Source organism: Vicugna pacos, chromosome 16 (genome assembly GCF_048564905.1).
Source record: "Vicugna pacos chromosome 16, VicPac4, whole genome shotgun sequence".
Taxonomy (NCBI): domain Eukaryota; kingdom Metazoa; phylum Chordata; class Mammalia; order Artiodactyla; family Camelidae; genus Vicugna; species Vicugna pacos.
In genome coordinates, this window is record NC_133002.1 from 43,377,185 (window position 1) to 43,401,038 (window position 23,854).

Here is a 23,854-nt window from a genome sequence, read left to right on the forward strand (position 1 = left end):
TGAGACCTGGCACTCCCTAGATTATCTCTGATGAGGATGTTCCACCTATGTGGTCCTTATCCTGTGGACGTTGGGGATGACTGAACTCTAGAGCATAGGGTCATTGCTCTCTTCAGTCATCAGTGGCCCTACACAGGTCCAAGAACCTTGTATCAGGAGATGCACAATCATTGGTGGGACCGGGGATGTGTAATGCCTAGAGTTTTGTTGCTGTAGCTGAAAATGTAAACATCACTATTCCCTAAGCATCAGGCAGGAAGCTGTTCAGTTCTTGGAAAAGAAGCATACACAAACTTTCTTAAAAGACAGTGTACAGCGTGGCTGGGTGTGTCTGATCTAGGGCCAAAGGTGAATTTTCTTGATGTCTCAGAGAGTTGCACTGAGCATGCGTCATAAGAACCTTAGCCAACTTGGCATAAAGGAGGCAAACAGATAATGTGGACTGCTGCATGCATGGGGCAGGGTTCTGGGTACACAGCTTGTGCCGACTGAGAGATACCACTGTCCTCTGTATAATTCTAGGGAGAGTGTGCTACAGCTGAAATGGACATTTTTCTAGATGTCAAATGTTCATTTGTATATTGTCCTGATTTTTGGCCCAAAGAAGAAAAATGTAATTTCTAAATACTCCGTGAAAAGGAGAGGCAGGGAGTAGGGGGAAATGTTGGCTTCTTCAGTGGGATCTGACCTTACAGTTAGAATCCACTGTCAGACAGAATGAATGTGTTGAATCTTAGATCTGTTCAGTTAGACCTTGCTCTTTTAAAATAAGAGATACAAACATGGAAAGTTATGTCCAGTTCCCTCTGGGGAGTGGTAGGAAAAAGATTATTTGTTCACACCTCTTAGCTTGGCCTCAGTAGATCCAAGTTTGGGGTGAGATGGATAAAGGAATGGGGAGTGAATTCCATGTGCCTTTTGGAAGGTTCTAACCTTGTTCTGAGTAGAATGCAGATGGACTTGGAATGTTCTACCCATTATCAGCTCTTTCTGTCCTCTTACTTCTCTCTGTTTCTTTTCCCCTAATGCTCATGAGTTGGGACATGAGGAGGGGGTAAGATGGGGCTCAGTCTGTGAATGAAAATAGGAAGAGATGCTTGCTTGAGCAGCAGTAGACTGAAATTGAAATGACACGGAGATTAGCATGGCTCCTGTGCAAGGGTGACACACAGATTCGTGGAGGGTTCTGTTAAAAAAAGAAAGAAAGAAAGGAGGAAGAGGAAAATGAATGTTTCTCCTCCTGCCTCTCCCTCTAACCTTAACCCTGGTCTGAATACAGTCTCATTAAAGCCGTGGTTTTAAAGTACCTCATTGGTCTCATTTGGAGAGCCCTGTTTTCCAACTGTAGAGGTTTCCTGAGACTGCCAGTGTAACTAGGGTTGCAGCTTAAAGAAAAGGGAAGGCTCTGAATGCAAAGGTGTTTGGAGGGGCAGGGAGGCTAGAGAAGATTGGGGAAGATTGTTTGGTCATCACCCAAGCTGGCATTAAAGGCCAGGGAGGGTCATCATCCTCGGAGGTTCAGAAGCCTAATTTGTCAGAACTGAGTGGGTCTGTTTCTCAAGGTCTCAGAAAGACTAGTGTATAAAACCACCAAATGCCAATATATTAGGTTATGTTGAAATGCAGAATTACTAATGAAACCAGATATTGCTGTTTGCTGAGTAGGGCGTTCTTTCCTTGTGGACTTTCCTACAGGGGAAACCAAATTATAATCAGCATGCCAGCGTGTAGTGGGAAGCGTCCACTTGCTTAAGTGATCAGACCCTTGTGTCCGTTGATTAGCACATTTGGTCCCTCCATAGGCCAGACTAGGAGACGGTTGCTTGGAGAGCATGGACTCAGAATCGGGTGGTTGGTTGGAGAACTTTGGTGGCTAGCGTCATCAAACCAGGCCAACCTGACACTCGGGGTGGGGCTGCTAGATCTGCCACATACACAGCCCGGGACTCCTGCTCCCAGGATAGTCGGTGCTGGAACATTTCTGCCAAACTGGCCTCTTTGGACACCCCTCATTTCCTTTTTTTGTTAAACATGATTTTCTTTAAGCTGGTAACAGGGCAGTTATTTCAGTAGGCCTTTTAGTTATCATCTTGATCAGGTGCTTTCTTCTAAGTATCCTTCACTGGATTCAGGAAGATCACTGATAGTTACTTGGGTTGTTTCCCTTTTCTTTTCTTTTCTTTTCTTTTCTTTTCTTTTCTTTTCTTTTCTTTTCTTTTCTTTTCCTTTCTTTTCCTTTCTTTTCCTTTCCTTTCTTTTCCTTTCTTTTCCTTTCTTTTCCTTTCTTTTCCTTTCTTTTCCTTTCTTTTCCTTTCCTTTCCTTTCCTTTCCTTTCCTTTCCTTTCCTTTCCTTTCTTTCTTTTCCTTTTTCTTTTTCTTTTTCTTTTCTTTTCCTTTTCTTTTCCTTTCTTTTCTTCTCTCTCTCCCTTCCCCTCCCCTTTCTTTTCTTTTCTCCTCTCCCCTCCCCTCTTTTAAATGGAGGTACTGGGGATTGAAGACAGGACCTTGTGCATGCTAAGCATGCCCTCTACCACTGAGCTATACCCTCCCTACTCTTGGGTTGTGTCTCAAAGAGGTGGATTTTATCCCTTATATTTCAGCTTTTCCTCATCTCAGTCTTAGAGGTAGCCTTAGTTTCAGTTCTGGAGTTACAGAGTTTGACTGTTGTCTGAACGTGGCAGTGTGGCATCTATCCGAAATTGAGATAACTCCTAAATTCAGAGGGCACAGAATGATCTGGGCTGTGGTCAGGAGGAGAGCTAGTCCGTTCCCCGGTGACATTAGAGCTGCAGTCATTTTCTCTGATAAATAATTGAACTGTGCTTTCCAAGGGGGTCTCATTACAATGAGCAGGAGTGTGGAGGGTGAGGGGTTTGGTTACAGTGAGAGGAAGGATACAGAGGGCAGATAGACAGCATCTGGCCTAAGGTGCCTGCTCTGTGCCCCGGGAAGCAGGGGGGCACAGGTGATGCTCTGATGGCCGAGCGGCAGGTCTCAGTGCTTCAGCTCATCAGGGCCGGTCCCTGTCCTTGCCCAGCTGGGAAGAGTCCGGAGGCGCTGACAGTGGCATCACTTTAATTAGATTCCATATTTGGTCTCTGGGGACTTTTGTATGAGTAAAACGAGGGTTGGTGCACTTGAGGTACCAAATGCACTCACTGGGGCTTGGAGGGTGACTCTGGAGTAAGCCCCAGGGATTGGAGAATTCTTTGCTTTTGTAGTCCCTGGGGATGAGGGGTGGATATTTATTCATCCTCATTAATCTTTTTCTCTCTTCTTTCCATGTCCTTGCCTTGGAGCAGTTATTACAGTAAGTATATTCAGGGGGGGTGGGAATATAAGAAAAGAAGAAATAAAAATGGAACTGCACTGGAGGTTCCTGGGGGTTCCTCTCTTTTTTCTTGGGGGACTTGGAGCTGTTGAGACTTAATCTTTTCATTCCTAACGAGAAGCTTGTTAATTGGCAAAGTGGCCTCTTGCTTGAAGCGGCATTGGCAGGTGGCTTTCTAAGGTGCAGCAGTCAGGACTAAGGCATCCTCGTCCTGGGTCTCACATGTACAGAACGAGCTCCCCCCTGCTCGCCCCAGGCTGTGCCTTGTCAGGGCTGTACAGAAACTTCAGTTCAGCTGACCTGATTGGGGCTTTCCCATCTGGGCATCTGTTGACACCAGTGAGCACTGACCCTTAGCAAAATTGTGACATCAGCAATGTTTCTTTTCCGTGACCGCCCGCTCTGTCAGTGCCCTTCCCACCCTTCAGCATCCTCATCCAGATGCCTTGTTCCTGCTAGGACGTAGGCGGTTTCTGGGAACCTAATTCCCACTGAGGAGTTGGGGGTTACCGTGTCCCTCCTTTGAACAGTTCCAGCTTTTGAAAAGCATTAGGGAGAAAGATAATAACTAGCATGAGGGGTTAGATTGCTGAGAAGAGAACTTCAGTCCTCAGCAAAAGACTGGCTGGGGGGAATTGGGGGAAGAGGGTAGCGAATGTGTTTGCTTGGCTGGGAAGACTTCCTGTGCTTTTCCCACACTACCAGTCAGCCGTTAGCACCCTGTCCGTCAGGTAAATGGCAGATACATGAATTAATAAACACGTGGATTTTTGAAGTCAGACAAGACTGTTTTTGAAGCCCAGCTCTGTCGTTGTCTCTATGGCCTTGGACAAGTACCCTCACCCCTTTGAACTTTGTAAAGTGAGCGTGATGTTACTACAGCCCTCACAGGCCGCGGTGAGGACTGGATGGGAGGATGAGCGCCTAGCGTGCTGTGGGCTCCCAGGTCAGTTAGCTGATATTATAGCAGAGGCTGGAGTCTCCCAACTGCCCTTGAGCAAGTAGTAGGAAATGGTTACTCCCCGAATTTGAGCCTGGTGACTGTAAGGTATTTTTTTCCCCTTCCAGAATGAGTACATGAAAGAAGACTTTCTGATTAAAATTGAAACCTGGCACAAACCAGATCTTGGCACCCAGGAGAATGTAAGTAGCACTTCCCCAGGGCCCCAGGGACTCCCTGAGGCTCTGCTCTGTGGCTCTTCCATCCTTGCCAAGGGGTCTTCTCCGTGGTCCCCTTTTTCCTGTCCGGGAAGATCTAAGCAGCCTGGCTTAGATCTATCCTGCCAGCATGGGATCACTCTCTCTCATCTGAAAAATACGATCTCCAAGACTCTTTAAAGGGCCTTCTCCTAATGTGAGGATTGGTCTAAAGTGCAACTCCTGGCACAGAGGATCTATTTTTAAAATACCAAAATTACAGCCTCTGTAGAGCACCGTTTGCCAGTAACTCCTCAAATTTAAAATACACCCCAGTAATTCTACACCTGGGAATTTATACTACAGTTATGTTTTTACATATGTGAAATAACTCATATACAAGGAGATTGATTGCTGCATTCTTTGTGTAGTCAGAGATTAAAAACAACATAGGAGCCCATCAGTGAGACCCTGTTAAGTAAATTGTGGTGTGGCTGTATCGTGGTATGTTACACAGCCGTTAAAAAGAGCCAGTAGGGAAAAGTCTTCAAGATAAATTGTTCAGTGAAAAAAGCAGGATGTAAAACAGTGTCTATATGTGTTACCATCTGTATTAAAAGAAAAATCTCACTTGGGTGCTTGTTCGGGCATGGAATCTGGTAGCAGGATGGTACTTGGGAAGGGACTGGGAGACAAACAAGAGAGTTACGTTTTATCATATCCTGCTGTACATCTTGAATTTGTGTCATAATTTTGTATCATGTACATGTGCACCCTGTTTCAATCAGTTAATTTTTAAAAGCATCAAAATAGCAGTATATGGCTAGACAGGCGACATCTCCATGAGTGTGTAACAGTCTTCATAAAGGGGGAATATATGGAAGGTGCTGAGGGAGCCCTGAGGGTGTCTTGGCCTGCTGGAGTTGCACTTAGCCTGAAAAATCAGAGCACTAGTTCTCAAATGTATGTCCACTTAAAATCCATCCTCCCATTCCTTTGGATAATTTTGTATATAGCGGTAGGAATCTCACATCTACGGCTACAGGAGTAGCTGTTCCTGGGTGTCCGTTCTGGGTAAAGTGTGCTCTGTAGATGATGGAAACACACAGTGGTCCTCCTTCCTCCTGCAGGTGCATAAACTGGAGCCTGAGGCATGGAAACACGTGGAAGCCATATACATAGACATTGCAGATCGAAGCCAAGTACTTAGCAAGGTAGGAACTGTTTAGCAATATAGGTGGCCTTTAAGATGTAGAAATGACTCCTCAAACCAAGAAATCATATCCATCTTGGCTCAAAGGAAGGTTCTGTCTTGGGTATTGTTTGTTTTAGTTGTGAAATGAGTGTTGAGTTCCCTTGTCTTGACTTGGGGATACCACCAGGAAAGTAGTGGCCCAGATGTATGTGTCCTATTTGGCCTCTGGAAATTGTCACTGGACAACGCAGGTACTGTTGGTAGCCCTGAGGGTGAGTTACCCTGCTGAAGTGATACTTGGCCTGAAACTAGTTCTCGTTATTTTTCCAACCCAGTAATTGAAAAGCATATTGCCTATCTGTTGTGTTGGAATACTGTGTTCTGTGGGTTGCAGGGTGGTGGGGGAGGTTTGGGGGTGCCAGTTATATGGAAAGACAAGTCCCCTTCCCCCAAGAAGCTGGTGGTCGCCTCTCAGAGTAACGTACACGGCAGCAGACACCTGGGAAGGACTTTCCTTCCTGCTTTCCATCGTCACATCCACTCTTTGCCCTGGAGTGGCGTTCAGTCATTCTCTCATTTTGCTGCTCAAACATCCTTTGATTTCTGTAGGACTCTGCATCCTTATAACATGTGTCTAGATCCGTTATAACATTAACATGTTATGATTAATAGTTTATGTCTTTCCCACTAGATTCAGGACTCTTAAAGTGTGGGCCAGTCATTATTTTTGTCAGTCCTGCCTTCTGTGCCCATAACGTGTCTCCATAACGTCGGAGACAGTGGGGGCCAGGTCTGTCCTGCTCACTGCTGTGTTCCCGGGAGGTATTGTTTAGGGAAGTAAAGGTTTAGGTCCCCCATCCAGTCCTCTTCCTATTTGAATGGGGCCTTTTGGGATCTGGGCACAGGAATTTGGCTTTCTGCCCATTGGTAGGGAAAAAGTGCTTTCTATACCCCAGGGGTATGATACCTCTTTCTTGGAGTCACTTTGTGTGCCTAAAATATTTTAATTTGTTAAGTAGATGCTCTAAGGGGTTTGCTTTTCCTGAGCCCATGTTAGTCAATGCAGAGGAACAGCCAAAGATTAAACTTCTGTTGCAGTTAATTAACACACAGCATTGACTGCATTTTAAATCAGTGAGGGGAGACTGACGATAGTACACAAGAGGGTAGAGTCTATACATTGAACATTTCCAGTAGGGATTTTATTAAAACAAGCCAGTTTATAAACAAAACAAAAACCAGAGGGAGATAGGATTAGAAGATTTCAGGAATGGCAGCAGCCAGTTGTTCTCAACCTAGGCTGCCGTTTTAGAATCACCTGGGAGGTTTAAAAAAACAAAAAAGTGCATCCCACCCTCACTTGCAGATGTTCTTATTCACTGAGTTTTGTGTGGAATAAATAGCTCAGAAATCTATACAGTTGACCCTTGAACAACACAGGTTTGAACTGCAGGGGTCCACCTGTATGTGGAATTTTTTTTTTCAATAGTAAATACTACAGTTCCACGCTGTCCCTGGTTGGTTGAATCCAAGAATGCAGGGGGTTACAGGTATGGAGGGCCAACTCTAAGTTATACGTGGGTTTTCGACTGCTCGGAGGGTCAGCACCCCTAACCGCTGCATTGTTCAAGCGACTGCTGTATTTTGAAAACACTTTCCCTGGAGATCTGGTTGTTGACTCCAGGTTGCAAGTCCCCATCTTAAACAGTGGAAGTAGATTCCTGCTCGCACAGTCTTGTAAAACTGAAAACAAACCCTGGCAGAGAAAATCGCAGAGAACTCCTCTGAGGCGAATGTAAACAGTTCTACATCTTGTTTGTAACATTCCCCCATATTTTCTGTGCGCCTGTCACATCAAGGATGGTATGAACTGTGCTCTGGTGGAAAATCTGATCTCTCTTTCTCTTTCTCTCCCCTTCTTTCTCTCTCCCCCCATCTCTTCGCTTCCAACTCCAATTCTACAACTTCTCTCAGGATTACAAGGCAGAGGAAGACCCTGCAAAATTTAAATCTATCAAAACAGGCCGAGGACCCTTGGGCCCCAATTGGAAGGTGCAGTTCACACCCTCACCACCAGGGGGCGGGGGCTGGGCACAGCGTGGGTGGTCCTCTCCTGGAGGTGGAGGGGAATGGCTGGGACTGGGCTAAGGGAGAGCCAGAGGTCTGCCCTCTTAGTTACTTGCCTGCCTGTGGGTGTGTTTCTAATACAGCAGGAACTTGTAAATCAGAAAGATTGCCCATACATGTGTGCATACAAACTGGTTACTGTCAAGTTCAAGTGGTGGGGCCTACAGAACAAAGTGGAAAACTTTATACACAAGGTAAGTGACCAGGGTGCAGCCTTCCTAGTGTGTGTTGGTGGGGGGTGTTTGGCCCAACAAGAGAGGATCATACACCCCATGTGGCTTGTATCTTACCGTAGCCAACATCCGAATATTTCAGATTGGTTTCCCAGACCCCCACTTCCCCTTGCACTTAACTGTCTTACAGTTTAATGCTGTCTGTCCAAGGGCACCACATGTGACAGGGAAGGAAACTGAGGCAAAAGAGGAAAATAAGAAGGGGCTTGCTACGAATAAACGACAAAACTCAGTATCTTTTCTTGAAGCCAAAAGGCGAGAGGCACTAGGAACCAATTTCTCCAGGGCCCTGAATTACTAAACCAGACAGACCTAAGGAGTTTCCTTCCTTTTTAAACAAGGGACTATCAAAACAAAAGTGTCATAACATGTATACATGGGAGAAACCCAGGAAAACTGAGTCACTTGCCTAAATAGCCCCTAGGGAGTTTTTATAGCCTTATCTCTGGTGCATGAGAGTCTAGTATAACTGGGCAACATTCCATAGCTACTGGCCAGTTTTAACCTGGCTTTAGGCTCCAGGGACAAGGAGGAAACCTGGCACAGTTGTTTTGGGACCTTGGCTCTGCTATATGCTCATGGGCTGCCCATCTTGGTAGCATTTTGGGCACAGAGCCTCACTGTGAGGTAGGGACCCAGCCTCTCCAGGGGGCTTCCTCCAGCTTGAAGCCATACTTGGCAGATGCACGAAGGCAAAGGTCGTTGACCTAAGGGACTGGAGGGCTGATCCAGATAAGCCAGCTGGGTGTCACTCCTCGCCCCTGCTCCCAGCAGAGTGTGGGCTTTGGTCATGGGGAGGAGAGCTGCAGCAGTGGCCTTCACCTTCCACGTTCTAACTTGGGTCCCTCCTTTTTATAGCAAGAGAAGCGTCTATTTACAAACTTCCACAGGCAGCTGTTCTGTTGGCTGGATAAATGGGTTGACCTGACCATGGACGACATTCGGAGGATGGAAGAAGAGACGAAGAGACAGCTGGATGAGGTACGCGGGAGCCCAGGGGAGACTTGGGGCTCTCAGCCAGATAACTGTGTGAGCATGAGGGAGACTCGTGCCGGGGCAGATCTCTGAGGGCACCATCCTGTGGTTCTAGGAACATGTCAGCGTCTACTGTGGGTAAGGGCTAATGCCAGGCGATATGGGAACTACAAGGAAGAATGCAGCCCGTGCTCTTGAACTTGCAGTCTAGTCGAGGTCTTGGCATATCCAGAGAGACAGATATGGCGGTCTGTGCTGAATGCCAAGTGAGTAATGCAGTTGCTGCAGTGGTTCTTCAGAGCCGGGAGGGGGAATCGTGCTGGGCTGCAGAGGTGGAGGTGACGCCGGGAGGAGGCAGGCCGGGCTGATCCATGAACACCATGCACATTACCCACAGAGGACAGCAGCAGCACACACAGAACTGACCCCCCTCTAAGGTTGTTCTGAACTATTTTTAGAGTTTGGAGCCTTTGCCTTTTTTTTCTGGCCTTGGCATGGATCCCAGAAGGAGCGCTATCTGCTGCTCCATGGGAGCCTGGAGACCTAACACTCCTCTTGCCTCATTCCGGGAGTCTGGGGATGCTGCCCTGCAAGGCTCACTCAGAGGAGGTTGTCAGTAAATAACACTCGAGCAGCCACCGTATGTGAGGCACTGTCTGAGGGTACGTCTCCTGTGATCCTCACAACCCCTGGGAGGAGGCCCCACTGTTATGCCTACACTCATATAGGGGAGCGGAGGCTCTGAGGGTTGAGCTCGGTGCCCAGAGTCATGCAGCCCGTCGGCGATATGCTCGGGGGAAGAGCCCTGGCCCCCAGTCACCCAGCCTCGTTTCCTCCCTCTCAGTGCCATTTGGGGCTCCCTCTGGCCCTCTCAGGGCTAAAAGTCTGGCAGGAAGCTCTGTTTCATAGGAACTGCCACCCATTTTTCCCTCTTTTCTCTGGGTGGGTTGGCACAGAGCCTGGGTGTCTGGCAGGCATTGCTTTGCATGGCCTCGCTGGGCTCTGCAGCAGGGCCGCAGGTGAGACGCAGGCCCAGGTGCCCCGGGCCCCACACCACACAGATGTTCCTGCTGCACTGTGCCGGTCTCAGGGAAAAGGCACTCCTCCTTCCTCCACAGCCCCAGGGAGTTGATTTTACCCTCCAGGACAGCACTTCTGGGCTGACCCACTGGTTAAGTGGTTTACTGAGTTAGTTCCTGTTGCAGGCAAATGTTTAGTCATTCATTCAGCTACATTTGGCAGGGAAGTGGCAGGATTTTGGACACAACTCCTGATTCGTTTGCTCAGGATCTTCAGGAAGTGGTAGTTTTTAATGCCCAGGGCTCTGGCGAGTCTAACAATGTAAGAGCTGGGCCTGAGTCTTTTGGTCACCTGAGTCCTGACAAAAGAAAAGAAACAAATGACCAAACAGAGGAACGCAGAGCCTTTGGGGTTTAGTCTGTATCTTCAGCCGCCCACTGCCTGGCAGGCCAGCCCAAAAGTACCCCGGGGTCATGGGAGCACCTGCTCACAGCCTTTCACCCTTTGGGTCAAATTCGAGTTCTCGGTGCTAAGAGGACTCTGCAGAGCATCCGCTGGATCTGCCTCCCCCAGACCCAAAGTTGGAGCGCACTCATCGTCAGGAGTGCTTTCTTAATCCCCACCCTTGTCTTTGCCTGTTTCTCCATCCTGTGGATAACTGTGCCAAAAGCTTAGATGATCTTTGTCCTCCAAAATAACGACTGCAAATGCAGAAAACCCTCTTTGAAATTGGAATTTTTTAAATAGTTGGCAGTGGAAGAGAAAGCAAAACCATTCTGGGACACGTTCCGACCCCTGTAGCAACTGTATGGGACCTTTGTGCACTGACAGTACCTCGAGCTCACTTGTCTTTTTTCTTTCTTTTTTCTTTTCCTCTTTCTGAAAATATTTCTATCCAAGTTTTATTTTCTTTCTTTCTTTTTTTTTTTTCTTTTTAAAAACAATCTATTGAGGTCTGATTGACATACAAAGAGCTGCAGGCCCCTGTTTAATGTATACATCTTGATGAGTGTGCAGATAAATATACACCCTCGGAGCCATCACCACAGTCAGTGCCATAAACATATCCATCACCTTCACAAGCATTTTTATGCTTTTAAAACTCAGGCAGTATCCTGGCTTATGAGGAAGACACTGTCCTCCTCTGCCCAGTCCCTGAGGTCCTGCCCCCAGAAGCAACCCCTTGCAGTTCTCAGGGTGGTTTCTTTTGTTAATGACCTCCATGTTTCCAGATAGTATGCTTAACCTCTTAAATCTTTTTTGACTTGAGCTATTAATTGTTGACTTCTTCCTGTGGAAGATTTGGCTGTTTTACTCCACCCAGCACCCACACTTCTCTCCATCCTCCCAGATCACAATTTTGGGTTAACTCATCAGTCAGCATTTATTATTTTTTTGCCTTTGAAGTTCTTTTTTACCAGCTGAGCCCTTTAGTCTACTCTGGTTTTCATTCCTTCCTTGGATAATTTTCTTGTTTTGTCAAGAAGTGAGCAACGGCCTCCCTTCTTTGTGTTAGCTTAGTTTCCTGTGTCTGTATCTCAGTTTTGTCTCTGAGTCTTACTGGGGTGGTTGGTTGGGTTGCTTGCACAGTAACGGGGTTGGTGTTGGTTCATTCTCGTGCATTTTGCTCCCACTCGGTAGACACTTTGATCTAAAGAGCTCGTCAGTTCTGGAAGATGTTTTTGTATTACCTGTCTCATCATTTTCTCCCCTCTGTTCTCTTTGTTCTCTTTTGGAATTTTTTTTCAGTCAGAAGTTGGACCTCATGAATTGGCCTTCTAATTCTCTTACGTTTTCTCTCATTTTTTAAAATGTCTGCTGTTTGGCAGAGATTTTCCAGGGTTAACTTTTCTCTACTCTTTTGAATTTAAGACATTTTAAAGCATTTCTTCTTCTGTGTTCTTTTTTTAAAGTATTTTTTTCTTTATTTCTACCTCAACATCTTCCTTTTCTAAAGCTCTGGGTTTTGGCTCTTGTGTTTGGTTTTGAGGTATCTCTGCCCCCTGAACATTTTTTGTTCCCCCTGAGCTCGCTTTTCCTACTGCACTATTGTTTTGTGTTGGGGGCTTCCCTCAAATGACTGGGGGTCCTTGGCTGCCCATTCACATTGAAGAGTGAAGCTCTAAAAAAAACGGGTTGGAGCTCTCTGGATCAGGGTGGGCTTACTGAACTGAAGTCAGGTGGTCCCCGGCTTCAGGATTCTGTTTTTCTTCAGCTACTCATTTTGCTTCCAGGGGACTCCCCAGTCTTTTGCTCATGGGGATGGTCAGGGCTAGCCTTCTGGGAGCTGAGCTGAGAAGGGTCCTGGTGGATTCACTGTGCTATGGGGTGTCTTTAACCTAATCTGCATCCTGCCCACTTCACCCCCAGCTGAGGCTGGCTACCCTCAGCACCTCCAGAGAGTGAACCCCCAGTTTGCTGTGGCAGGAAGCAGGGCTTGCTGGACTGTGAGAACTGGGGGAGGGAACACCAGGGCCAAACTGTTCTTTATTCCCGCTTTCAAAGAAGTCACCAGTTTTTAACCCCACCTGCACTCCCACTTTTAGAGGTACCTGGTGCCGCTGTTCCCAAGCCTTTGGAGAATCTGAGTGCAGTTGGGTCTCTGTTCCTCACAGGCACTTGGGTGTGAGCCTCTGCTGTTCTGTGCGTTAGTCACTACTCAGCTGTACTTTTTTCATCTTCCAGAATGCTGTTTCCCTCTTAACTGCTGTTGTCTTCTCTGTTCTTACTGTCTTTGTGGTTTTACATCCTTTAAAAAATTCCTTCACGGTCATTGTGGTAGGCTTTTGGGGAGGTAGAGCAATAAATGCATCTATTCAGTCTGCCATAATTAACTAAGTTTGCAGTAGGAATTATGACTGTTATTTTTTAAACCAATGCATAGTAGTCTCATGTGGGTGGATTGTTTTGTGAGTTATGAGAGGTCACTCTAAGGCCACAGTCACCACTGCCATAATTCTCATCAGTGTTGAGGGGTGGACCCACTGTTCTTGGATGAGGCTCAAGGATTTGAGAAACAAGGGATCAAGAGATTAGTCCTTTGCCCTAAAAAGAAAAATGTCAGGAAATGTGTGCCTGTATAGAGCAGTGTCTCTCCCTCACTCCTGCTCTCTTAAGAAACTCATGATCTCAAAAGTGGAAGAAGGTACCTTAAAGGTCATTTAGTCCAGTTATATGGCCAGTGATTGAGTGCTCTCTGCAGCCCCCCCACCCCAGCTTGTGCTCGATCACCTCCTACAATGGGGGACTCACTATCTTATGAACATGGTGGTAATAAACATAGTTTTATTATTAATAGAAGCTAACATTTATTGAGCTCTTTCTGTGCCTGTCATGTGTGGTAAGCATTTTATATGTACTGTATCATGAAATCCTCATGGCTGCCTGTAGCTTTTATTTTATAGACAGAGAAACTGAGGCTCAGAAGTTAAGGATACCTTCTCGTTTAGTGAACAGATACTTCCTGGGCCTTTGGCCATTAACTCTGTAGGTAATGAGACTGGGGAAAAAGGATTCATTTTTTAAATTTTAAGAAAACTATTTACTGGACTCTAGAACATCTGCTGAAAAACAGCAAAGAGGGCACAGTTAAAATTCCATACCATATTTGGGGGTCTTCCTCTTGAAGTCCCTGTCGGCTCTTCTGTTCCCTCCGGAGCCGTCCCTTCTGGACTTGGTACTTCGGGACAGAGCTGAGAGGCCATGTGGCACCCTTGCCTTGCTGGCCCACCTTGGGGACTGTTTCTGAGCCTCCTTGTAGCCAGTCCCCCTGTGTGTATGCTTGCACGTGAATGTGCCCATCGCTTTCTCATCACATAAACTTTGGGGAGGAGGGCCCTTGCTCCATCCTGTGGCTTTTTGACTGATGGGTCACCGTCAGTTTTAGATTTGAAGTCTTAAACTCAGTGATTGTGTAAGTGTCTCTGTGCAGTGAAGTTCCTGGCAGGATACCACATCCCAGAGTTTCCCATTTGGGACTGTGGTAGATAGAGGTTCTGAGGATTGAGCTGATAAAGAGAAACCACTCAGTGCCCAGCTCGCCTGCTGGGCTGTGGGAGATTGGAATCTGAGGTTGGACTCCTGCAGCGCCTGCAGAGGGCAGAGCTGGGTCTTTTGAGGCTGAGGGATCCCAATCTGTGGGGTCCTAATTCCCTCCACCCTGCCCAGCCCTGACTGACCCCAGGGCGGACCACCTGGAAGATGGGCCAACATCTTGAAATATGGGAGCAGCTTTATTTTCTTTTAAAATAGTTTCATTTTTCAATATTAAGGTAGTATATAAGTTTAAATACTTTTTGGAAAAGAGTGAAGAGTAGAAAGAAAAAAGTCACTTGTACTCTTAATATTTAAAGACAACCACCGTAAACATTTTAAGTCTTTCTGTACACTTTTACTTACTTACGATGGTATTGCACGTGCCGGGTGCTTCTCTTACTTTTTTCTCTGAACGTTATAACAGAGCATTTCCTACTAAAAAACCCGTTTCTGCACATACATGTTTCTAATAGTAGTGTACATATTGCTCTGTACTCTGGCGTTTCCTTGTTTCTGTTGTGTTGTTTGCTGGTTCTCACTGTTTCTAAATGATGCTGTGGTGAAAAATTATTGTACACTAAGTTTTTTGGGTAATTAGGATTATTTACTTAAAATAAATTCCTATGAATGGAATTAGAGAATTTAAGACTCTTGTTATTTCTTGCTAAATTTCTTTCCCAAAGGGCTAAACCTGTTATAAAGAGAGTGGCTTTCTAAAGAGATTTGAAAAACAATTTCAAAGGAGTGGGGAGGGTATAGTGGTAGAGCACATGCTTAGCATGTGCATGAGGTGTCCTGGGTTCAATCTCCAGTACCACCTCTAAAAATAAAGGAAGAAATAAACCTAATTACCTCCTTCACAACAACAACAACAAAATCCAAGGGAGAAGGGTATAGCTCAGTGGTAGAGTATGTGCTTAGCATGCACAGCGTCCTCAGTTCAATTCCCAACACCTCCATTTAAATAAATAAATAAACAAACAAACAAATCTAATCCCCCCTTTAATAAATAAATAAATAAAAATAAAATTTAAACATAGGTAAATAAAAACAATTCCACATGTGCCTCCTCTCTGTACTTTCAGAACTGACTTGTGGTTACTTTTCAATGTCCTAAACTGTTGTTTTTTTTTTTTTTTACTAGCTTTTTTTTTTAATTGAACTTTTTATTTTGAGATGATTGTAAGATTTACATTCAGGTTTAAGAAATAATAGAGAGGAGATCTGTTTCTCCCAATGACATCTTGCAAAACGATAGTACAATATCATACCCAGGAAACTGACATTGATACTTTAACTGGTTTTTTTTTAAAGTCAAAGGAGTATTTCATACTTATAGTAAAAGCAATTTTCACAAAATAGAGAAAAATATTAAAAATAGAAGTCCAAAAAATAAATAAGATAAGTAGATGAATAAAAGTCCTTTTCCTCCAACTCCTGGCCTCATTCCCTACAGGAAACCACTGTTAAAAATAAACAAAGCAAGACTGGAGCTTCTATTTTCATGTTCCTCGACTATATGTATATACACAGCTTGCAGTGGCTCGATCTGAGGAACACTCCAAAATCAGATAAAATCTTTCATGTCATTTAGGCCCCAGGAAACAGGAAATAAGCATTCTTAGGGCATTTCATTATAGGAATGAAATAATATATTTTTATTTCAGTGGCACCCTCTGTGGAGGGACCTTGTCTCTGAGAGTGGAGGAAGCTATCGTGTTTCCTGATAGGAAGTTGCATCTTATTTCAAGCAGTAGGAAAACAGGACCTGGCTTTACATTAGTAAATTAAAGCAAGGCAGTGAACTCTCAGGGCATACAAGAATCTGCCTGAGGCCTGGGGAGCTTTGCTCCCACGAAGCCAAATCTTAGCCTCTCTGATTATTGAAAATTTACGTGAATGGTCATTAGTGAGCAGACATTTAATGAGCGTGTTTCTGTCTCTTTTTTTTTAATTTTTAATTTAAAATTTTTTAAACTATTTATTTTTAACACCTTTTCTGTGGTATGATTCTTATACAGCGAACTACACATATTTCAGATGTACAATTTGATTAATTTTGATAGATGTATATACCAATGAAACCCCTACCACAATCAAGATAACTAACGTTTCCATTACTCCTCAAGAGGTGCAAATTTAGAATTCCCAATTTATCCCTTTCTACCCCCATTACCCCCTGGAAACCGTAAGTTTGTTCTCTTTGTCTGTCTTTCTGTTTTGTAGATACGTTCATTTGTGTCTCCCCCCTCCATTTTTTTTTTTTTTAGATTTCACATATAAGTGATACCATGTGGTATTTTTCTTTCTTTTTCTGACTTACTTCACTTAGAATAACAGTCTCCAGGTCCATCCATGTTGCTGCAAATGACATTACTTTATTCTTTTTTATGGCTGAGTAGTATTTCATTGTGTATCAACTACATCTTTATCTAGTCATCTGTCGAACATTTGGGTTGTTTCCATGTCTTGGCTACTGTAAATAGTGCTGCTGTGAATATTGGGGTGCATATGTCTTTTCAAATTAGCATTTGTCTTTTAAAAAAATTATTTTGAAAGAGTTTCAAACTCACAGAAAATGACAAGAATAATGAAGAACTCCTGTACTCCCATTTAACCCAGAGACCCCATTCTTTTCAAGGAAAGGGTACAACCCTACATTACACACACTGTGCCCTCCTAGTCTCGTTTAGTCTGGTTCAATTCCTCAGTATTCTGGGACTTCCAAGACCTTGACATTTGTGAAGGTTATAGGGTAGTCATTTTATTGAGTATTTTTCAGTTGAAATATGTCCAACGATTCTATGTGATTAGATCCAGTTTCTGTGTTTTAGGCCAAAACATCATAGATTTGGTGTTCTTTTCACTGTCTTCTACCTGCCTTTCTGTCCAGTTCTGGTGATGTTACCTTCATTCTACACAGCAAGGCGTTCCAGGCTTGTCTTGCTCTTTCTGTGACCAGCGCTGGAATTGGCCGGATCTCCCGGAAGCCCTGGTTCCTTTAGTGGCAGAGGTGTCTGGGTGCTGGGTGTGCTCATTACTGTTGGGGTGTTGCTACTCCCAGACCTGCTCATAGGATGCAGCAGGGGGGCTTTACAGTCTGTAGTTATTTCTGTATTTATCTGACATACTGTGTTCACACAAATACTTCCATCATAACACCACAAAGTTAACTTTTAGTCTTTTAAAAAAATATGACAGTGCTCTTACCCAGATTTGTCATATTGAAAAATTTTGAATGTGTTGAACTCTTATAAAGTAGTAAGTTAATAGGTATTCATTAATGTGGCTAACTAAAGTTACAGAAGCAATAAAAAAAAGTAATGATATCATTCAGGAAAGTTGAGTTTTGAGCAGAATCTACAGGGGAAAGGCATTTCAGGGAGATCTCAGAATAAGCTCCTACTGGCTGGCTTGGTGTCAGAAAATAGACTTTCCTGTTGGGAGCAGAGGATCTTTGCTGGGGATGATGAAAAGCGAGGTTTGTGAGACCGGCTGATTTTTGTGACTCACTTAAGGTCCCTCTCCTGTAGGTTCTAATTCATCAGGTCTGGGGCCCAAGAACCTACATGTGCCCCAGGCAGTTTTCTGAATCAATTTTGAGGAAACTCTAGAGTAAAAGACCAAAGACCTTTTTACAGTGATGCTGTCAATAGGGAGTGACTATAGGAACCTGTGGGGAGGACCAGAAGAATGTTTTTCTCATGTCCAGGTTCCACGTGGACTTACTGATTATAGTAGTTGGGTGGGTGGTGAACAATAGACATCAGTTTGAAATGTGGCAGGAAGAGTATTTGAAAATGTTCCCAGTGGAGAACTGCAGCTGCCGAGGTAGAGTCTCTGCAGGATGTGGCAGTAGTCAATCTAGTGAGTAGAACATAACTGAGGAGTCTGTGGCTTGAAAGTCCAGGTTCTTCAGAGCTGCATACACACCCCCTTCACTACAGGACTCTGCTTAGAGCAAGGACATAACACTCATAGCAGGTATGAGTGCAGACTCTGTGCCAAGCACGCTGGTGCGCTAAGTACTCTACGTGAGTATTTTAATCTTCACCACAACCCCCATGACATATGTACTGTTATTATCTCTGTTTTATTATTACAGAAATTGAGGTTTAGAGAGCAGCGAAGTAACTTGCTCAAGGTCACACAGTTAGTGATGGAGCCTGAATGTGGTCCAGGCAGTTTGATTCCAGTGCTTATGCTCTTATCTGCTCAAAAGTTGTTGAATGAGTATGGAGTGAAAGTCGAGTAGAAAGCTCAGAGATAGAGAAGAAATATCTAATGGGACGTTGAAACACACGTTATAGACATCCTGCAATTAGAGTAGAATTTTCAAGTTGGAAAGGATTTGAGAGCGATCGCCACCACAGTATTCCCAGCAAGAAGTTGTGTCCTCTTCCGCTTGGAGGGTGCCAGGGACAGGGACCACTCAATGCTTCCAGAGAAGACCCTATCCTGTTTTCCAGCAGCTTCACACTTCCGCTGAGCTGCGATCTCCCCTGTATTTTCCATCCCTGTCCTCTGCTGCCCAACTCTGGAGCCACACTGTGTCCACGTGGTTGACTGGGCGAAGCCTCTAATTAGAGCTCAGAAGAGGGCATTGCTGTTCCCTGTGCCTGAAATGCTCCAGGAACCACCTCCACCCCTGGGAGCCACAGGATTTCCCCCCTCACTTCCTCCAGGTCTCCACTAACATCACTCATCAGAGAGGCTCTCCACAGCCAGCTCATAAAATAGTGTTTCCCCACAGTCATCCTCTATGCCAGTGGCCCTTAGCCCCACTGACATAGTTTGTTCGTTCTCCCCATCTTGTCCCAGAATTTAAGCTCCTCGAAGCAAGACTTGGTCTATTTTGGTTCATTGCTAAATCATCAGGCCTGGAGCAGTTCCTTGCACAAAAAAAGATGCTTCCTAAATATCTGCTGAATGAATGAATGAAAGAAGGGAACTTAAGAACGAAACCCCAACATGGGATGCAGGGCAGAGAAACAGAAATCATGGTTGGTGGGACCAGTGACAAGAGCTATAAATGGGGTAGCTTTGGCTGTGTGTGTGCAGGATTCTATTCTCTGATTTGCTTTGTGCACAAGAAAATGCTTGCTCTGCCCTCTCCACTGGCAAGATCGAAGAGGAGGAATGTATTTGTGGTGAGCTCCATCAGCGGCAAAAGCTTTCAGTTTTTCCTTTTTTTTCTGTTCCAGATGAGACAAAAGGACCCAGTGAAAGGAATGACAGCGGATGACTAAGGCCACCCCTCCCCCTCTGCACTGTATGTACCACATTTCTCACTGAGCATGTCACAGGCGCTAAAATCAGTTTGGGTCCTCAAGGCTCAGCAGCTCACTCTGGAGGCAGAAAACCTGCTTTATTCCTCCCCTGTCCTCTAGTAATAATGAGGATTGCCATGCTGAACAGCTCTTGGGCTTCCACTGAGAGAGGTTATGACTGTTAAGACATTTCAGGGACATGTGATTGTATAAAGAACCGCTCAGACAGAGACAGGAACAGGGTGGTGAGAAGTGGGGTTGGGGTGGGGGACTCAAAGCTTATCTGCACTAATTACTCTTCCTTTTGTAACTTGAGCCATTTCAAGTTGAAGCTGGCATTGTGGGGTGCTTTCTGAACCCCCTGTGCCAGAGCCAGTTCCTAGCTCCACACTGCTGCCATTCCCTACCCCTCCCTTGGAAAATTCGTTGGCCAGTTTTTCCCAGTGTTCCTTCTTGGGTCTGGTGCTTCATTTCCTTCCTCTTTATTCTCCCAATCCCAGACTGAGTAGCTGTCCCCATCAGAGGCAGCATCTTTCAGATGCTTTGAGAGTATTTCTGCCCAGGTCATAGGACCAGGATGGGATGTCCCTTGTTCTTTGTCACTCTTCCCCAAGACCCTTCCTTCTGTTAGCTACAGTGCCCTGCACATCTCTGGACTTGCTGTAATTCCAGCAGCTCAGAGGGGCTTAATTATGGAATGAAAAGCCTGGCTCTGAGAGAAAATCATGTGATCAAATAAAAACCGGCTGTCCTTCAGCACTGAGGTGCTAAGGAGGCCTAGGGTCTTGCCAGCAGTGACGCAAACCTCTGCTTTCTCTCCCCGCTCCATGTGCTTGAGAACTTCTGGGAGATAAAACAGTGGGATTAAGTGGATTGTTGCCATGCCAGCTTCTCAGTCACTGCTTAGACCTTAGTTTCCTCTCTCCCTTCACCTACCACCACACCGCCTGGCATCCTTCCTCCTTTTGAAATTCCCCCATCAATGATGATTTACAGTGTATTTCTGTTTTCCTCTGTTGCTTCCTTAATAATTGTATTTTTCTTCTAGTTTTGCAAGACAGTGGTCAACAGGAAGGCCCAGCAGCTCCACCCTCCCGAGTGACAGGCCATCTTCGGACGCAGCCTTTCTATGCCCATTCTTCAGGCAACTTTCGATCCCTTACTGTAGCTAAATTCTAGATGCCCGTTAATATTGTGAACAAATAGACCGTCTGGTATTATGAGGCCCGTGTGTGCGGGAGCCTGCTCCTCTGAGATATGTGGCGTGTAGGTTGCTGTATTTACAGCTCCTCCCTCTCCAACCATTGTGTTCTCAACCCATTTCTGTGTGTCCCCCACCCCCTTGATTTCCAAGTGACATTTTTAGTCTTTCAAAATAGCTGCCTTTTGTGATGTGGTGATTTAAATGATTTATGTTTGTTTATTTCCAGCCTTGGGATGAACTAAGGTATTTTGCTTCCTGGGCAGATCTTTGCAATATGAGTGCTCACCTTGGGAGAGGGGATGAGTTAGAAATACAGATTTTTTTTTTTCCCGCAGTCCCACAGGACAGCAATGTGGCTTCATAACTCTGATCTCTGCTCCCAGTAACCCAGTGTTAAGAGTGCTCCAGGCACCATGGAAGTACCCAAGGCCCAGCCAGTCTCTGTTTTGAAAACTAAACAAAAACAAATAACCCCTGGCCCAGGCATTGCATCTCTGGTCACTAGTCTTAGAAATACCTATGGCTTCTTGGCCCTCCTGTTGCCCACTCTGTCTGAATCTCTGCAGAGCCCGTAATATGCCCAGGTCAACTCTGCGTGGAGGAACTGTCCATGTGGCCCTTGGAACTGAGTCTGCCCCACCCCCTTACCCCTAGGAGTTCTGTATGTCCGTGCTCCTCTTCCCTTTTGGGCTGGTGCTGCCACTCAGCAATAATCCTCTTTTCTCTGTGCTTTCTTAGATTCCTGTCCTCTGTCTGAGGCTGGTCAGGACACAGAGGTCCTAATCTTTTCAGGCTGCACAGAACAAGCATGTGAAAAGCTTCCCCAGAACATGTTTCCCCTTGTCCCTAGTCCTGGAAAGGAATTTGGGTATAAGGAACTCAGCTTGTCCTGCCCTCATGCTGAATTCTGTCCTGGACAATCAGAAACAAGTAGTGATCGTAGTACAGAACTCTACCAAAGTTGGCTGGTGAGAAAGTCCAGGCTGCAGGGAAGAGAAGCCGCTGAGTGCTTCATAGTTCCCTATGACTTGGCAGAAGCCAAGTATGCCTTTCCAGTGGGAGAATTTGAGATAGCTGTGGTGCCACCTGACATTTCCCAAGCCTTGTGAAGGATGTTGGCTGAGTGTGCAGTGACTCAAGCACATTTTAGTCTGGGTGCCACTGCTAATGAGAGACCAAATCTCTGTTGGGGAGAGAAAAGTAGGATGGGATAATCTGTCCTTATGTTCTTGTCAGTTTGGCCTTACTCATTTCTAAGTGCAATAAGGGAGTGTCTCGCAGGATTACACCTGTGACTTCCTGATGGCTGCTTCCCTGTGGCCCTCCTGGGGCAAGGGAGGACAAACTCAGACCCCTCAGCCAGGGTAGCTCTCACCTTCATTGGGGCCCCTTAGGGATCAGGAGATGTCCTGTCACACCTTCCTATTAGTCTCCTCACCTTGTGGGGTCTGTAGTAATGGATCTGGAGCAATTCAGTTGGTTATTAGCATCCCAACTGTTGGTAGCATTTATTTGGGAAAGTTGATGAGGCATTCCTACTGGAGAAAAGTATATACATGTTTTCCTACAAGCTCTGTGTTAGCTTATAATTATATGTGTGCTTAAAGCTTTCTCTTCTTCATTCTTCAACTAAGTCAAGTCCAGATGTGGGTTATCCTGGGAGAAACAAGTGGTGATATTCTAAACAGACCACTGTTGATGTGGCTTGAGGGTCAGCAGATATTAGTCTCCTTCCTTCAGCTCTTCTCAGAGATCCACACATATCACTCCAGCTCTAGGGGGAGGGGCTCGCTCTTTGTTAGCCTTTCCTTTGGCTCCTCCCACCTCCACCTGTTGCCCAATTTGAAAGCATCCACATGAGCTGCTAGAATTTCCAGAAGTCAGCGGGATCTAGGGCTCTAGCCCACATAAACAGGAGGGATGTCCCTGGTCTGTTCCATCCTCGCGGATAGTGTCACTGCTGGGCAACAGTGTTGGCTTCTTTTAAGTACCTCCCTTCCCTCCTTATCCCCTCCCAAACTAACTAGCACTCAGAGGGGCTTATGATGCAAGGCTCAGATCCAGGGGTAGTACCCAAGGATGTGCCATGCCTCTTCAGACCAGCTTCTGTTAAGATTTCCAGGGCTGTAGTCCCAGTTAGAAGCAGCAGTGCCTCTGTAGGAGGGGTGCTGGGCTCTGGCCGCCTCACAGAGAGGTGGGGGACAGGGTCAGTATTGTGGGCACGTGTATATCTTCCCAAACTCTCTTACAGTCCCTACTGGGACTCCCTGACTTATTTTGGTTGGTTCCTAGTGCTACTTCTTTTACAAAATACACTTTGTAGAACTGATTAGATTACCTTGTTTATTTAATGTGAGTTTGTGCCTTTTTGTCTCAATCTTCCAATACAGGTATATTGGGGGAACAAAAGCAGTCTAATAAAATCCTAGACAGAGCTTTCTGGAGTCCAACTTATTGGTGATGTCCTTATGTCCATTTTACAACTTAGATATCATCAAACTCTTGTTGTTCCCCTTTTAACAAGGATTAGTAAAAGTTACAAGATAGCTCTGAAAATTTTTGCAGGTCGATTTCTGTAAATTAAAACATTCTCTCATCATTTTACTTACGCAAACATCACATATCTGGAAGTAATTTGGCCATTTTCTCCTGGCAGTATTTCTTTTCTGCTTTTGTCTCCCCTGCCCTTCACATGCCCCTCTTTTTCCCATCCTACCAAGCAAAACATTTATTTAGAGGAGTCCTTACTCTGGCTTCCAGGTTGGTGAACCTCATGAAGCTTCTTTGTAAAACTGCATTTTTCGGGGGAGAGTCATGGCTCTCATCAGATATTCAAAGGTATACCATACACTGTCCTGCCCCGTCCCCTCAACAGAAAGATTAAGAACCAGTGATTAGAAGGAAATCATAGTTAATCTTTGGCACAATAAATAATCACTTCATGTTTGGTCGTAAAATAGAGGCACTGACTTATTTTTAGTTCACTGCTCATTTTCTGAGCCCAGGAGCCCCCAAAGGTCCAATATGTTTGCATGAGTTTGAAAAGTGAAAAACACTTGAAAGTGGGGATAGAGGTGAGCTAAGAATGGAGGCGCTCAGTGACCAAGAGAAGACAGATTACCTGTAGTCAGGGGGAAAGAGACTGGATTACAGGCCGGACAGTGGCTGGGCTGCGCCCCTTCCCCCTCGCCTTCCCCCAACGCCTCCGGGCGTTAGGAACCTGGAGGAAGACAGTGCAGAGGCTCGAGACCTCAGACTTGGTGTTTGAAACCGGACACGCCAGGAGGCTCACGCGGCCGTGGCGGTGGCTTCCGCCGGAAGATGGCC

At 45.4% G+C, this 23,854-nt stretch overlaps 1 protein-coding gene and 1 pseudogene across 1 annotated transcript in view; both read left to right on the top strand.

Moving 5' to 3' along the window:
• Positions 1–22,962, top strand: part of PITPNA (phosphatidylinositol transfer protein alpha) — a 35,986-nt gene extending 13,024 nt beyond the window's left edge. The window contains exons 5-12 of the mRNA XM_006214435.3: positions 3,303–3,310; positions 4,400–4,474; positions 5,599–5,682; positions 7,638–7,715; positions 7,874–7,984; positions 8,882–9,004; positions 19,258–19,325; positions 20,372–22,962. Of these exons, the coding sequence (XP_006214497.1) occupies positions 3,303–3,310; positions 4,400–4,474; positions 5,599–5,682; positions 7,638–7,715; positions 7,874–7,984; positions 8,882–9,004; positions 19,258–19,302 (524 nt within the window). The 3' untranslated portion in view covers positions 19,303–19,325; positions 20,372–22,962. The remainder of the gene's footprint in view (positions 1–3,302; positions 3,311–4,399; positions 4,475–5,598; positions 5,683–7,637; positions 7,716–7,873; positions 7,985–8,881; positions 9,005–19,257; positions 19,326–20,371) is intronic.
• Positions 1,095–1,191, top strand: LOC116283764 (U6 spliceosomal RNA; annotated as a pseudogene).
• Positions 22,963–23,854: the final 892 nt, after the last annotated feature.